Source organism: Nannospalax galili, unplaced genomic scaffold, assembly GCF_000622305.1.
Source record: "Nannospalax galili isolate Female #2095 unplaced genomic scaffold, S.galili_v1.0 scaffold795, whole genome shotgun sequence".
NCBI classification, from domain to species: domain Eukaryota; kingdom Metazoa; phylum Chordata; class Mammalia; order Rodentia; family Spalacidae; genus Nannospalax; species Nannospalax galili.
This window is the reverse complement of record NW_008336391.1, coordinates 514,732-526,970: the sequence shown is the minus strand read 5'-3', so window position 1 is coordinate 526,970 and position 12,239 is coordinate 514,732. Positions and strand designations below refer to the sequence as shown.

General features: G+C 39.4%; 1 protein-coding gene across 7 annotated transcripts in view; it reads right to left on the bottom strand.

Annotated features, from left to right (window-relative positions):
- Positions 1–10,975: 10,975 nt before the first annotated feature.
- Cep128 (centrosomal protein 128) overlaps positions 10,976–12,239 on the bottom strand; it is a 466,611-nt gene continuing 465,347 nt past the window's right edge. For all 7 annotated transcript variants that reach the window (XM_029562537.1, XM_029562536.1, XM_029562539.1 and 4 more), the window contains one exon: positions 10,976–12,109. In XM_029562537.1, coding sequence (XP_029418397.1) covers positions 11,967–12,109 — 143 coding nt within the window. In that variant the 3' untranslated portion in view covers positions 10,976–11,966. The remainder of the gene's footprint in view (positions 12,110–12,239) is intronic.

The following is a 12,239-nucleotide window of genomic DNA, read 5'->3' as shown; positions in this document are numbered from 1 at the left end:
GCTCCAGCTCCTGCCTCAGGTTCCTGCCCTGAGTTCGTATCATGGGCTCCCTAATGAACCGTGACCTTGGAGATGTAAGATGAATAAACCCTTTCTTCCCCAAGTTGGTATTGGTAGGAGTGTTTTGTCACAGCAGTGGAGAAACAAACTAGGACAGGTGCCAAGACCAAACAATGGAGGAAAGAGAGCATCTTCAACAAATGGTACTGGCAAAGTTGGATCTTCACATGTAGAAGAATGAAATTAGACCCATACCTATCACTCTGCACAAAAGTAAACTCCCAATGGATCAAACACGTCAATGTAAAGGTTGAAATGCTGAAACCGTTAGAAGAAAACACAAGCAAGACCCTACAAGATAGGATATCAGTTGCTAAGGAATTAAGGTTAACAGACAACTGGGACCTCATTAAACTAAAAAGCTTCTGTACAGCAAATGAAACCAATCAAGTGAAGAAGCCTACGGAGTTGGAGAAAAATCTTCACCAGGTATATATCTGACAGAGGACTAATATCCAGAATATACAAAGAACTCAAAATACAAAGAAACAAGATGACAAATGACCCACTTAAAAATGGGCTATGGATCTGAACAGAGAGTTCTCAAAAGAAGAAATAAAAAACGTATAAGAAACACTTTAAAAAGGGTCCAGCATCTTTAGTAATTAGGGGAATGCAAATCAAAACCACTTTAAGATTTCATCTAACTTCAGTCAGAATGGCTAAGATCAAGAGAACAAATGACACCAAATGCTTCCATAAATGCAAGAAAAGGGGACACTCATCCGTGGTTGGTACACTGTAAACTTGTGCAACCACTGTGGAAATCAGTATGGGGTACTCTTAAAAAACTAAAAATGAATCTTCCATATAATCTGGTTTTACCACTACTTGACATACACCCAAAGGACTCATCCTACTGCTTGTTGCTGCTCTTTGCACAATAGCTAAGAAATGTAAACAACCTAAATGTCCCTCAACTGATGGATGGACAATGAAAATATGGTATATTTATCCAACAGAGTTCTACTTAGTGGTAACAAAAGACAAAATCATGAAATTTGTAGGTAAATTGGTGGAATTAGAGATGGTTATTCTAAGTAAAGCAACACAGACTCAGAAAAACAAGTGATGTGTGTTTGCTCTCATTTGTGGGTCTTATCTCCAAATCCTTACATGTGAGTACATTTTCCTGGCTCCTGTTACAGCTCAAGAGAGGGGGCTACTAGGACATAGGTGTTATCAAGGGGGAAATGGAAAAATAGGGGTATTTTAACTGGGGAGGAAGTAGGAAGGGTTATACAGGGAGAGTGAGAGGAGAGATAAATAATGCTTACAGTATGAAAAACCATAGAGATATGTATTAGTTCAAAATCCTACTGAAAAATAAGCATACTATAAATATATGAGTGCATGTATATAGTTGAAGGTTATATAATAAAAAAAACACAGTGCTAAGCAGAAGAAACATCCCTTTGAGTTCTTGCTCAGGGCAGTCCAAAAGACTCTGAAAATAATATAAGCTATTGCTTCAGCCCTTGATTGCCTCTCAAAATTTGAAGGTAAGACCCTATTGCTGAAGACAGGCCATACTTTGAACACAGGACTTGGAGCAACTGAGCTGGAACTGACCTGGAAGACTTCTCCCTAGGGCTCACAATATCACAGGATACTATGCAAGCTGCCAAGTGAGAAAACCAATCAGTAGTCCTACCCAGCTGTAAAGCCTGATAAACAATGATTGGCCCAGCAAACTATTAATATTGGTACAGTAATAGTACTTTTATCTTGGGAGTAAGTCAATAGCTGTCTAATTGGAATTAAGACCTCCCTCAGTGGAAGGGAGCTCATGTGTCGTACTATAAACATAGCCAAATATACAAGGCTGGAGAGGTTGTAAATCCTAGGGAAAAGCCTACTTTTGTCACATTCCTAGACCAACGTAATTTCTTAATGTATTCTAAATATGCATCCTTGTATTTACAGACAAGTGTACCTTTCACTACTCATCAAAGAAGCTTCTTTTGGAAACATATAGAGGCTATTACAGAGTTACACACTGGTCAAATGCAGAGAATTCGTGTCTGTGAGACCTTTAGCCCTAGGTAATTACGCATCTTCAGTGTAACTTCTGCACATAGATGAACGTATTTCTCAACTGTGACTAGTGAAGTTTCCTTAGGCAGCAGATGATGATAAACACAAAAACCCACAAGTGGCCAATGTGCAGAGAACAAGAGGCTGCAGAGGGCTTACCCCTCAATAGGACACCTATTTCAAACCTCTGCCTCCCAAGGCTCAGGGATCATTGCAGATGATGGGGCGGAAAGATTATAAGAACCAGAAGGACTGGATGACCACAAAGAAACAAGAGTTTTCCAGACAGCTGGTCAGTTACACATAAGAACTCACAGAAATGGTAACAGCATGCACAAGTCCCATGAGAGCTCAAACAAGATAAAATCTCAGCATAGACGTGAGGAAGTGGGTAAGATATCCCAACCAAACTTAAGGGACTTATGGGAACTAATGGCTGCTGGGAGGAGAGACATTGTCTTACAGGGATGGGACTCTTGATAGGTTAACCAAGCTCCAGTGGATGGACCCGCACTTAAGTACATTTGGGGACACAAATCAGACTCTGTAGACTTTATTATATATACAATAGAGTTCATTCAATTGGGTAGGGGGCAGTAAGGGAGGTGCGGATAGGGGAGAGGCTCTAAATATCATCAAATTATATTGTATAAAAATGGCAAAAATTTGGTACCAAATTAGGGGGGAGAATTTAAATACCATCAAATTATACTGTACAAAAATGGCAAAAATTTGATAACAAATTAGGGGAGGGGATCTAAATACCATCAAATTATATTGCATAAAATCATAAAAAATTGGTGACAAAATTTTTAAAAATCCAAGGCAAAATATGTATGATTATTAATTATCAATATTTCAGAGACAGAGGAAAGATAATAAATCCCTAATCCCACTTGTAGACACTGAGGAAAAGTTGTGTGAGACTTAAACATCTAGGAGTAGTCATGTCAAAATCTTAAGATGACAATGTCAGCTAGGTGTGGTGGCACATGCCTTTAATCCCTGCACTCTGGAGGCAGAGGCAGGCAGATCTCTGTCAGTTCAAGGCCAGCCTGGTCTACCAGAGCGAGTTCCAGGCTAGTGAGTTCCTTCTCTTTGAGGAGCCTCAAAAGTAGAGCTGGAGCTGGAACTCTTGGAACAACATGCAATATTGGAAACCAAGATTTTAAATGGCACTCTTGTACATCATTGATAAAGAAGACTTGGGGCTGGAGAGATGGCTCAACAGTTAAGGGCACTGGCTGCTCTTGCAGAGAACCTGGGTTCAATTCCCAGCACCAACGTAGCAGCTAACAACCATCTATGACTCCAATTCCAGGGGAATCTGACACCCTCTTCTGACCTCCATGGGCATTGCATGGCACAGGTGCACTTATATGTATGTCAGCAACACACTCATACACACAAATAAAAATAATAAATAGAATGTTAAAAGAAATAAAATATTTTTAAAAAGAAAAAAAAAACTTTTTTTTTTTGTGACACTAAATACCAGGAAGACTACAATCAAATGAATGTTAAAGTATGGTTCTTTTTCTAAAAAATATTTTATTATTATTATTTTTTTATGTGTATGCGTGTGTTGCCTGCATGTAGCTAAGTGCACCCATGTCATGCAATGCCCGTGGAGGACAGAAGCGGCTGCTGGATCCCCTGGAACTTGAGTTAAGGAGAGTTGTTAGCTGCCATGTAGGTGCTGGGATTCAAACCCTGGTCTTCTGTAAGAACATTCAGTATTCTTAACTGCTGGGATTCAAACCCTGGTCTTCTGCAAGAACATTCAGTGTTCCTAACTGCTGAGCCATCTCTCCAGTCCTAAGTATGGTTCTTAAAACCAACCATTCATTAAAGTCACCTGGAGGATTTTCTATAGCACAGATGGCTGGCTCAACCCATAGAGGTCTCCAGCCAACAGGTCTAGGGAAGACCAGGGAGTTCACAGTTCTGCCAAGTTCCTAGGCAATACTACTGCTGAGGCCACAGTTTGAGAACAAATGCTTGAAGCACATGTATTGTCCTCACCAAACTACGATTTGTCCTCAGGGGAATCTAATCGGCAGGCTTACATGTAGTTAAAACTAAAACATGAGCACTGACCACTGCTGTTAATACAGAACAGTCAAAGTAACCTCACAAAAGTCTTCTCCAATGGAAAAAAGTGGGAGCCTCTTTCCACCGTACACACTGGCTTTATGGGCTGTGGTCTCAGTTCAGAGCACAGAATGAACTTTGGCCAGCAATGTGAGGTCTCTCAAACCTGCAGCTGTTGGGAGGAGGCTGCCCTGCCAGTGACTCTGGGCAGGAAGTACCCTGTTAGAACTCATACATTGATCTACTTAGCCCAGAAGGAAAAAAAAGGCACAAAAATCCCTAGATTTCTCCAAATCTCTTTTAACACTCACTCTCCCAAAGCCATCTCGTTAGATGGCTTTGCTATCATGGTTGCTTGACTTCTGATGACTGACAACTTGAGATTCCTTATGATGAGCTGTTTTATAAAAATGTTAAGTCATGCCGGGCATGGTGATGCACGCCTTTAATCCCAGCACTCGGGAGGCAGAAGCAGAGGTGGATCTCTGTGAGTTCAAGGTCAGCCTGGTCTACATAGTGAGTTCCAGGACAGCTGGGGCTACAGGGAGACCCTGTCTCAAAAAGACCCCCCCCCAAAAAAAAGTTATTAAATCAAGCCTGTCTCTTCACTCACAGTGGAATTAATGACAGCATAAATAAGACGAAAATCCAGAGTGACAGACAGGCACGAGGCACTCCGATGAAAAGTCATTTGAAAGAAGGCTACTTGGCATCCAGATCCAAGTTGCCAGCAAATCAGTCAGAAAGAGTGTCAGTGTAGTGGACTTCACGGGCACATCAAGTTCAACAGTACTTCTCAACTTGAGGCAAAGGCAGAGGCAGAAGCAGGCAGATCTCTGTGAGATCGAGGCCAGCTGGGTCTACACAGCAATTTCCAGGTCAGTTAGGGCTAAAGGGAGACCCTGTCTCAAAAAGACCATAAATAATAAATAAATAAATAAATAAACAAACAAATAAATAAGTAAATAAATAAATTTAAACCCTATCCGCAACTCTACCTACTTTGGGAGCTCTTTTCACTACAAGGTAAAGAAGGTAATATAAATAGGTTCTTTGATTTGTGAAGTACATATAAATACTACATTAAAATAGCCATGTATTATCATTAGGCAAAGATGAAGAATGATGATCTTGTTTCATCAAGAGAAGCCTTTCTTACTTGGCTAGCTGACAAGAGTACATCTTCAGGAAGTATTAAGGGTTTCATCTATCAGTCTCAGAAATTTTATGATTGCTTTTGTCTTTGCATCTTGACACCATACGTGAGCAAGCCTGGTCCACCCACAGACTCCTCAAATACAGGATGCAGAGTTACTTCCAAAGATCCTTTGAAGCGAGGACCAGCTACTGCTGAAGGAAATCAAAGGAGATGCTGAAAGGGACGGGGTACTTCTGGTAGAACTATAGGATCTCAAGGACAAAAAGAGAGGTACTGTTTTCAAGTGCAAGTATTCACCTTGTTGGCCAATATGAAAGATTTTCAAAGCCACTGGACCACATGGTTTCCAAGTACACCTGACTCTTAACTGAAGATTTTCTAAGGGGTAGAGGGAAAGGAGACTATGATTGAATAAAAAACCTGTTACTATAAAAATTGGACTTGGCCTTTTTTTCTTCTTTTAAACAACTCAAGTATGTTTTTAAGAAAATGTTAAATATACATTTAAAGGAGCTCCCAATTAGTGACCAACAAAGGAACATAAAACACTACCCCACTTTCCTCTGAATATCTTCTTTTAAATTGTAGCATCTGGGACTGGTGATAGGGCTCAGCAGGTAAAGGCACTTGCCCCCAAGCCTGATTACCTGAGTTTGAATCCTACCACCCATGTGGTGGAAGGAGAGAACCAACTCCCAACCAACTTCCACAACTCCATCCTCTGACCTCCACATGCACTCCACGGCACGTGCACACCCAGACACACACACACACACACACACACACACACATACACACACACTCACAGAGAGAGAAAGAGACAGAGAGACAGAGAGACAGAGAGACAGAGACAGAGAGACAGATGAATGTAATCATAATTTAAAAAATTATAACTGAACTGCTGGTAATTTAGTATTTACTGATTTTATTTAATAACAAAAGCTGCTTTAAGTCAGGGTTTTGATATTTTATTTCCAATGAAGTATAAAGCTAAAATGGCACACAGTTCTAACATCTAAGGATAAATTGTGACTTTTGTTTTTATTTAAATAACGTCAGTCAAAATGCTTTACTGAGAAAATTTTAAAAGGAGAGGATATCTGATCATGGAGATTTATGGCAAGATGACAGAAAATAGATGGACCATGGTCTAGCATCTGTGAATTTGAGAAAAAATACAGCATCTATGATAGGACATGGCAATTGAGCATAAAGAAAGGTGGGCAAGTTGGCATTCCCACCTGTCACAGGTCTTTGCACATAAGTATATGTTGAGCTGTGTGAGGAAAGAAAAGGATAGCTAGTCACAGAAGTATTCCTATGAGTTCATCCATAAGGGGCTAGAGAGGTGGCTCAGTAGGTAAAGTGCTTGCAGTACAAGAACCTGAGTTTGACCCCTGCAACCACATCAAAGCCACGTGTGACATATTGGGCCTATAGGCTCAGAGATGGGGGGAGTGGGAGACAGACAGATCCTTGGAGCTTGCTGTCCAGCTATTCTAACAGAATCAGAGAGCTCTAGGTTCAATGAGAGATCACATCTCCCAAAATAGAGTGAAGTGATTGAGATAGACCCGATTTCTGGTTTCCACACACATGCTGATAATATAACTGCGGGTGCTACAAGCCCCCACTCTGCCCCTCCATGTGGACTGTAGGGCTACTGGACTTTAGAGGTCAGCTGGCTTGGAAGAGTAGTAAGCGACCCGTGTTGGGCTTGGATTTGGGTGGGATGTGGATGTAGGCACAGACAGAGCAGGAGAAGCTAGGATGGGGCAAGCCAGGCTGGAGAGAGGATAGAGCTGTTTTTTTCTCAGCAGAGCAGATTGGTTTGCTTTGCTACTAATCAAAAGCAAGAGTGACTTCTCTGAAATGCATTCGGGGGCTTGGAATCTGAAGTTTTGCTTCACATATATGCATTTTTCCTACCCTTAAATTAGACCTGTTGTATTTATAAGGAAATGAGACTAACTGAAATCTTTCATGGTCTAGATCTCTTTTTTCAAATAGGGATAAGCGGGTGCGTTTCTAGTGCTAAACACTGGAAAACTTACAAGTTGAAAGATGTAACTATTTTTATATCATACTTTGGAGCATGGAATGTCTTTATATACAAACTCCCAAGTTTGTTTTCCAGTTTGAGGCTCATGCTTCAGTGTTGATCCAAGAAAACCAGATGCTTTCATGAGAACTACTTCCTCATTTGAAGGCCGTGAAAATCACACATTTTGTTTTGTTTTGTTTTGTTTTGTTTAAAATGGGAGAAAATACAGGGCTAGTTTGTTTGGGGATGGGAGCAGTGGAGCAAGAATTTTCAAGAAGGAATATTAGTCAACAATCACTCCTGGTTACCATATGATGTGTACTTGTGTCTGTGACAAGCTCAAGTCCTAAGGAAAATGGGAGGAATTTATCCCTTCTTGGACAAGGGTTTGCCAAGTAAATATACCATCTCATTATTATATGTAAGAATTTTGCCCCAATTAAAATATGTTTGTTATTTAACTGTAAGAGTCACTATAGACAAGGTAAGAGGAAAAAAAAAAAAAAACCCAATCTCTGTGATGGTAAATACACTTTGCAAACCACTGAACTGAGATTCACAATGGAGAAAGATCTGCCACAGTGTCAAGGAGGAGAATGGCTTGTTTCCTGAAGGGAGCAGCAGATAAGCACTGTTTATATTAAGTAGTCTTCTAATTATACTGCATTCTGTTCTATTAAGCTATCAGCTTTATCTCTTAGTTGGTAAAATAGATGAGCTATAAGAAAAAGAATAAGGTTAGTAGTTCTGGGAAACTAAGTACATAAAATGTTATATAACCAAGTGGTTTTCAACCTTCAAGTTGGAGACTGGTCAGGGAAATAATAGGACCTTCGCCAATGGGAAATACAGTCAGCCAGATTCTCCCAGCTGTGTCTCTTCCCTCAGTGGCCTTCAGCAACTTCAATAGAAATTTAGTGTATTTAGGGAGAAAGGTGGCCAGAAGAATCAAAATTATTAAACCAAAAAGGTCATTCTTCAAATTAAGTCTTGGATCAGGCTCACGGAAGAGGGTCCATCCCTTCCAAAGTTGCTACCAGCAATATGGCTGATCAGCTAGAGCTCAAACAAGGTTGCTATCACCTGCAATCCAGGTTGTCCTGCCAAAGGACTGAATGGAAAACAGTTGTTGGGTTTGAAATGTACAAGTCAAGCTATTAGTGTTTCCTTAGAATTCCTTTTGATTTCCAAGTGAAGCTCAGGACAACTACAAGAGAAGGGAAAAATCTTCAGAGGAGACAGGTCCTTGGATTTAAGTCCATAAAAACAGACGGCCAAGGAATCTTGACAAACTGTTGCTCACAAAAAGCTAATTTTGCCATGGAAGTTCTTGTATGATCCATATTTAAAGTCAGACACCTTCATTCATCCAACAGTACAACATAGGCATAATCATCTTTTTTTTTTCAGATTTAAAAAGGTCTTTCACAAGATCTCTTTGAATCCTGCTATAAAATCTTAAGCTAGTATGTTTTTAAGGAACTTCTGAGTCAATATTCTGAGTTCCCTCAAACTCTCAGGTCTAGGTGACCTGACGTAATTCTTTTTCATGAGCATAGGCATACTAACAATGGTTCAGATTATTCCCCTAAGTTTAGTTGGCTTCCTTTTGCACAGTATGGCTAGCAAGCAGTCTCTGCAGATAAAAGGAAGAACTTTTAAATCTTTATCTTTGGGATTTAAATAAATCTAGCTAATTTTATCTTATTTTCTTCTATTATTTAGGTTCAAGGAGAAATAGAGTGTTAGTCCAGGTTACTGGCCTGCTCTTGGTTGCTCACCCTGACTAGATGACAAGATTCTATTGCTGAAGACATCACTCACTCTGAATGCAGAACATAGTGGAATCAACCTCAGACTGACCAGGAAACTCTCCTGTTGGCTAGCTTACATAGTGCCAGAATGTGCTATGCAAGTTGCTGGGGTAGAAAAGGCACCAATGGTCTTACCTAGCACCAGACCCTTATATGCTATAATACTGACCCTCTGGAAAGAAGTACCCACTGGTCAATAGTAGCATGACCATTACGGGGGTAGCCAACCACTTTCTCAATGGATATGAGGTCTGTTCATAGAATTGCATGTCTGGTACTGTATAACTGGCCAAAAGTCCATGACTGGGGAGATGATAGGCCCTAGAGAGAAACTTGCTGCTGTTGTTTTGCTAAATGGTCATGCTGTCAAAATTCATTCTAAATATTTACGTTAATACCCATAGATTTGTTATACTCTCAACTTTGGTCAGAGAAGCTTCTTTTTGTAGTGGGTAGTAGTTACTGCAGACTCATAACGAGTCAAAGTACTAAGTATAAATAACTGAAAGCTCAACTGTGGATGGTATCTACACAAACCTCCCAACCATCCAAAGCTCGGGGAACCTTGCAGGAAAGGGAGGAGAGACTATAAGAGCCAGTGGATGTGGAGAAGAGCTGTGAAATCCACCAACTCATAGCAGCTATGGTTATCTGCATAGGATCTGCACAAGATCAAGCCAGTCAAATTTCTAGCATGGATGAGGGAGGGGTTCCCTATGTCCTACCCCTATGGGAGGAGCTGTTGGCAGCTGATGGCTGCTGAGGAGGAAGAGTCTAGTGGAAGGCTGCTCATGTCCCAGTGGGCAGCTACATATCTATGTACATATGGGCAGAAGTAACTGGATTCAAGGGGTTATTAATGGCAAAAAATAAAAGGACATGAAGCTGTGAGGGAGATGGGATGGGGGCATTAGCGGTGTTGGAAGGAGGTAGTGGTGGACAAATATGATCAATGTGCATCATATAAATGTATGGAACTTTCAAAGGATAAAAAGTATTATTAAAATACAGTGTTAGTCAAAACATCAGTACAGAAAAGAATTTTCAGTGCCATATATATATATATATATATATATACACACACACACACACATTGTATAAATGTATGGAATTTTCAAAAAATAAAAACATTATTAAAAAAATATAGTGCTAGCCAAAACATCAGTTCAGATACTAATTTCTCAGTGTCCTAAAATCTTATCCTAGAAGCATACAGGTCATAGGGAACACCAAGACCTTCAGCTATTTCTTTCAAAAGGGCTCCCCTGGCAACCACCTGAGGATTCTCACTGACACATGAATGGCGCTGAAAACTTCTGAGGTTAGGGAAGACAAAACCAAATCTGTTTAATGTAATCCAATGCAGATTTTTTCCAACTAGCCTAATCCCATCACCCCCTCTCCCATGTATTTCATAATACCAGACACACTTTGAAATGGGCACACTTTCTTTAGTAACTATTCTTTTTTCTTCTAGCACAATCACTAGCATTTCAGAGGCCTTCAGAAAAATGGTTTTGGATATAGTAAGAGCTAAAATCCATGCTGTATGCTTAGTGGTAAGGCAATTTATAGTAACTTTTTTGTTATGAAACATCTCCATGTTCTGTAGTAAGAATTATATTCACGTTCATACAAAGAGAAGGTTCATTTCTTTTACACCTTCAAATGTTATGGCAAGTTAAGAAAACATATCTTGAGTGGAAATACAAGCATTTTTATGAAATAGGAGAAATTTAAGAAACAAGTACACTTTGACACAAAATATAATACACATTACAATGGAATTGCTTTATTGTTCTTATCTCAGTGCAGAATCTTTCTACATTGGCCTAGTAGAATTCATTTCCTAGATGATGACCATTTAGAATTTTAATATAAAGTTTTCTCCACTGGTAGATGAGTATATACAGGTGATAAGGTTTTAAAAACACAACTCTGATGTTGAAAAAACTGGGATATAAAAAGCAGTTAGTATCAAAGTACACAGAACTCTTGTAAACTCCACTGACACTGGAGTTTTGGGCTGGGATTTTGGTCAGAGTAAACCAAAGATCGCCCAAGCTATGACTGGAGTGATCACAGTGGGACTTTGGCTATAGGAAGACAAATAAATATTCAAATGGTGCTCTGAATTCTTTACAGTACTCCAGGATTCAGATATCATTTATAAATTCTTTTGTTATTAAAAAGAAATGATTGAAAACAGTTTTAAGATACTACATGTAGTAATAGACTGCTAAGATAACAATGCTAAGCAGGTATAAAGCAGTCTAATATTACATAGGCATATCTCCATGACATGTTATAATACATGAGAAATGATTAGGGAGAAATAATTTAAAGATCAATTGTATATAAATGCTCCCTGAATATAAAGTGCTGGAAACTTTTGCCTCTAGGGAACTCTCTTTCCCTCCTTTTAGCCAGTCATTTTTGAAAGGCATCAATTATAAATTCATGTTAGGGTTGGGAAATTGTGACTTGCTACACTTAAAAAAGGGAAAATACGAAGGGAAAAATATCACTTTCTATGTTGGTATAAGTTGTCTTTAAGTGAGCTGCTTGTCATTCCTAAGTTGATATTACTTGTATTGGTTAAACTTATATCACTCACAAAGACTAACTTACTGTCAAGTTAGTCAATGCTTGGTGGTTCCAAAGAGCCAAAGCCACAGGTATGTCTTTAGATAATCTGGGCCAGATGGCAGCAAAGATAGTTAGGCTATTATTTTTTAAATATAAGTAAAGTCACTAATTACATTTTGCTTTTTTTGCTCTCATATTCCTCCTTCTTGGATTGTAGATTTGTTCCATTCTCTGGTAAGCCTGTGGCATCTTCCTTGACTGAAGCTGAATCTGGGGCAATAGTTCTTTTGGTGTTGGTAAATGCTGGCAAGGCTAGAGTAAAGAGAAAAACAAACCAATGTGAATATAGAGCTTAGGCCAAAAGACTAATCTCGCAGAAGGTAGTGAGTTAATCATGGTATTTAATCTAGTTTTCTTTAATTAAACTTTAAGTGGACTAATG